This window comes from Oncorhynchus masou, chromosome 31, assembly GCF_036934945.1.
Source record: "Oncorhynchus masou masou isolate Uvic2021 chromosome 31, UVic_Omas_1.1, whole genome shotgun sequence".
Taxonomy (NCBI): Eukaryota; Metazoa; Chordata; class Actinopteri; order Salmoniformes; family Salmonidae; genus Oncorhynchus; species Oncorhynchus masou.
Genome location: NC_088242.1, coordinates 85,158,483 through 85,163,187, shown reverse-complemented (window position 1 = coordinate 85,163,187; position 4,705 = coordinate 85,158,483). Strand labels below are relative to the sequence as shown.

General features: G+C 42.9%; 1 protein-coding gene across 1 annotated transcript; it reads left to right on the top strand.

Annotated features, from left to right (window-relative positions):
- The first annotated feature begins 277 nt into the window (after positions 1-277).
- Positions 278-3,495, top strand: LOC135525316 (potassium voltage-gated channel subfamily V member 2-like). The gene is made up of 2 exons (XM_064953024.1): positions 278-1,995; positions 2,851-3,495. Exons 1-2 carry the CDS (start codon positions 718-720, stop codon positions 3,127-3,129), a joined length of 1,557 nt encoding a protein of 518 aa, XP_064809096.1. The 5' UTR covers positions 278-717; the 3' UTR covers positions 3,130-3,495.
- The last annotated feature ends 1,210 nt before the right edge of the window (positions 3,496-4,705 follow it).

Here is a 4,705-nt window from a genome sequence, read left to right as displayed (position 1 = left end):
TGCTTAACCCTATCCACTTTTGGATCAACATGAAGTGTCTAGGAAGTAGAGACGACATGGTTTGGTTCTGGATGGAAACCACGTTTCTTTAGAAAGAGCAGTTGACAAAGTGTTAGTGACAGCCTTGTGCAAGTGTTGAAGCCAGCGTCCTCTTCCAAGTTCAAAATCTCCACATGAACGTGTGCACTAATCTCCCCCTGTCCCTCCTATTTATAACTGCTTTAAGAAAGAGGAAGGGCAGCAATGAGATTAGATCAGAGCCTCATGGATCTTCTGCTCAAATGACTTTTACTCTTCTTCCCCACATAACGGTCCTCATCAGGAGAAGAAAAGGAGGCTTTGTTCTTCCCCTTGTTGCCCTTTGGACTTACAGGACCACAACTGAGAAGTACTGCACGAAGTAATGCCACTGAATGGGATAACTGGGCCTAGATGATTTTTATAAGACGCTTCAGGTGGCTCGGCAAGGTGCACTGAGTCGATGGAGCTTTTTTTCCGGCAGTGTTTCCTCCCCTGTTCTTCTGTTAACGTCTGATGAAGACTGCACCCTGGTTGATACGACTCGCACTTCTGAGTGTTGAAACTGCGTAAATTCCCTTTGTGTTTTCGAATATTCTTGTGCGCTATTGTTATCCCATTTGGGACTGGTTGGTTTCTATGAACAATTAACAACCAGCACTCACAGAAAACCTAACAAAAGTGTCTTTAAAGTGCATCATGGATGCTAATAGTGCTCAGCTAAAGACTAAGCTGAAAGAGCGACGCTCTACCATCAATGTGCTGGGAGCCAGTTTCTCACAGTCCATTGAGGAAGAAAAGGCCTTCTATTTCTCCCAGGGCAGTTCTTTTAAGCCATGGAACTCTTTGGAAAACCTTGACAGCCCTGCTCCTGAGGGCCAGATCCCAAGACACCAAAATGAGACGTTGAGACCACAACAGAACATTAACATCAACGTAGGGGGAAAAGTCTTTCACATTCCCAAGAAGATGGCCATCAGATTCCCTCGCACACGAATAGGCTCCTTGGCCCTGTGCACAGACCGCGTCAAACAGCTCACTCTGTGCGATGACTACTCGGTGCTCAGCAACGAGTTCTTCTTTGATCGCGACCCAACTTTCTTTTACTACATCTTTCATTTCTACAGCAGTGGCGTTCTGTGGGTGATGCAGGAACTATGCCCTATCAACTTCGAGGAGGAGATGCAGTACTGGGGCCTGAGCTGGAATGACACCCAGCGCTGTTGCCGTATCCTGTTTGAGGAAAAGGTGGATGAACTCCGGGACAATCTGAAGGTGGAAAAGGAACTCTTAGCGGAGATCGAGATAAAGCATGATGAGGAAGGCTACAAGACCATGTTCCTGGGTGGAATTCGCAAAGACCTCTGGGACCTGATGGAAAACCCTTACTCCTCGCTGTCGGCCAAATCCTTTGCAGTTTTCTCTAGCCTCCTGGTGCTCATCTCCATCGTGGCTATGACCCTCAACACTGTGAAGGAACTGAGGACCCACACCCTCTCTGGCAAGACCTACCTGGAATGGGTAGAGATCTTCTCTATTCTCTTCTTCACAATCGAGTACTTCATGCGCCTTGTTACGACTTGTGACATAAAGCACTTCGTCAAAAGCTCCCTGAACTTGGTGGACCTGGTGGCCGTCATGCCCTACTTTATTCAGCTGATATTTGAAGCGTTTGCCAACGTGGAGGACCTCAGTGCCCAGGAAGATCTCAAAACCCTGGCTCGTGTCAGCAAAGTCAGCAAAGTGCTCAAAGTTGTCAAGCTGATGCGCATCTTTCGCATCCTGAAGCTGGCCCGTCACTCCACCGGCATGAGGGCGTTTGGGTTCACCCTGCGCCAGTGCTACCAGCAGGTGTGTTGCCTTTTCCTCTTCATCGCCATGGGCATTTTCATGTTCTCTGCCCTCCTGCATTCGGTAGAACGGGATGTCGAAGGCTCTCCATTCAGGAGTATTCCTGATACCTGGTGGTGGGCGACTGTGAGTACCCAAACTTGTACTCAGACTTTTATGTAAATTATACTATGTATGTAGCTTTTGGCTGACTTACTTGACTTTGTCCTTGATGCTACATCTAACCTTAAAATATGTTGTTTGAAAAGTACATAAATACCGTTTATCATATTGTTGAGAAATAATCAACACTCCCTCTGTAGTTACATACTCAGCATAGAGGTGTTATTTCCTCCCCTAATCATCTCTTCCCCCTATATAAAACCCATGAGAACTAATTTCAAACCAGCATTTCTCTTGTGTGACAACAGAGAAGCATATCATGTTTGTGTGCGGCCCAATGTACTGTATATCAAGTTTAGATTCAGATTAAATACTTAAAGGATTAGTACTCTCTGATGTAATCCTAGTACATGTGAAATACAAACTGAATTGCAATTATACTGTTCTTGTCACAGCATTTTGGACTTGTGGGGAAAGTTGAAGGGCAGTATTTTATTGCAGATCCTCATGGAACATTTGATATGTATTACACAATTGTGCAACTTCCCAATTTTTACATTCACTTCCTTAGTCTCTATTGCATTGAATCTGACATTCCATACCATTTCCACAACCTATATGCTAACAGTAATTTTTCAGGGACAAGTTTAATTTTACCATTACCTCTAAGGGACAAACCAAAAGGTTAAAACAAGATATCAAATAACACAACCAAGGTAAATTACAATAATGTTAATACTTCAATCTTGAGACTTCCTTCCAAACTATCTTCACTACATACTACTGTTATAACCATAGTGTCATTATTAACATAAAACATGTGACAACGACAGAGGAAGGCAAGCTCTGAGAGTGTGTCCCTCTAACCCCGCATTACAGGTGAGCATCTCCCAAGTGGGTTATGGGGACGTGGTGCCCGTATCCCTTCCTGGCCGCGTGGTGGCATTCTCCTGCATCTTCTTCGGCATCATTCTCAATGGCATGCCCATCTCTCTCCTCTTCAACAAGTTCTCAGACTACTATGCCAAGCTCAAGTACCAAGAGTCCACCTCAACCGGTGTGAAACGTCGCTTGATGCTCAAGGCCCGTCTCCGTCGCAAACTGGACGTGTGCTTCAATCCCTCTATGGGCGACCTGGAGGAAGGCAGGAGCCACTGAGCTCTAGACAGGATGTATTTTTTGACATTGCAGGGGGTATTTCAAGACTTCTCTACCAAATCACCAGTGGGGAGGTGGGGTATGGACTAATAGGAGTGAAATGGAGCGAATGATAAGGACAGGGGACACACAAAGCAGACTCATAGAGAGGATGTAGAAGGGAGGATGTGGGTGTCACCTTATGTCGGGAACTGATACTGCAGAGCAGTTCCTGTAAAGTCAATGGTATGTGGTGTATTGTGCATAGTGTGTTTAAGCGTGCAGACCAGAGTGTTGTAAGTTACAGTACATTGTATATGCAGTATACCATGTTGCAATCTTTGCTCTATTTACTTGCACAAATTAAAGCTGATTCTTGTCATAGTCTATCATGTCATGACTCTTATCATTGCTTATCATAAGCGTGTGTAATCTTTATGAATGTATATATATTTTTTTACTTTTCTATTTAAACACTTCATTGCACTCAGTCAAATCACAAGTTAATTTACCTCATATGGTGTCAAATGTAACACTATGGTCCCACCCTCATTTTGTGTTAAAACTACTCTGGTCATGGTGTTATTTTTGGAGTTAAAATGACACAATTGTGTAAATATCCAACTCTCAGAGTTGCTTAAATTTAACTCCAATGGCCATTTTCCTCTTCAGTATAATTTTTTAAAATGTTTATCATATCCCTATTTTACATTTTTCTGTGTTTGGAATTAACAATCAACTACAGCAGGGTACATTTCTCTTTCAGTTTACTTCCTTTGAGTTATAAGGGTTTGAAGTCTTATTTGAATATTTCTTAGTGTCACATTATATGCTGGTTTGTAATGTGATATCCAATCTCTGTTGGAAGCCGAGGTGGTGGGGCTCAGTTATCAAGTTAGCTAAGCAGTTGTGTTGTCAAATATGATCATTATTGGCCTCATTCCACTTTTTAGTACAACCATTCATGGCACATTGTTCACCTATATTTGAACATTGTCTACAATTAGTGTCATCTTCAATTAAAATATTAACTTCCCCGGTAAACCTATAATGCCTTAGGCTCTTTTCCCTCTCAGTCACGACTGAAACCCCAGACCCATTCTCTATAACATTAGCGGTGGGCTCATTCTCCGGTGGTGCTGACAAAGGTCCAGCACCAGCAGCTGATAATTGTATTTAGCTGCGTTTTACACTTAGCTAGCTAACCAACTAGGCAGTTATCAGACACTCACTCGGTCAGAGCAGTATGGCTAAGTTACAAACTAGACATTGCGTTAGCCAACATCGGCTGACTCCATCTACTCCTGTCTATAGGTCTTCTTCTAGGTTCAAAACAATATGGCTATAGTCAGGTACTTCATAGTCAGAAGAAACCCACTCACACACTGCAATCTAGTGCAGTCAAAAAGTATTCCATAAGCTCATCGTTCCAAAAGTATTCACCTGAATCTTCGTCAAGTATGGACAACGTTCTAGTTCATATTTTTATGGTGCACGTGCAGCCCAGAAGTATATAATCGATTTATATCCCCAATTCACAATGTCAGATTGAAAATATAAGTGACATAACAGATTCATACATATATATGCACTACTC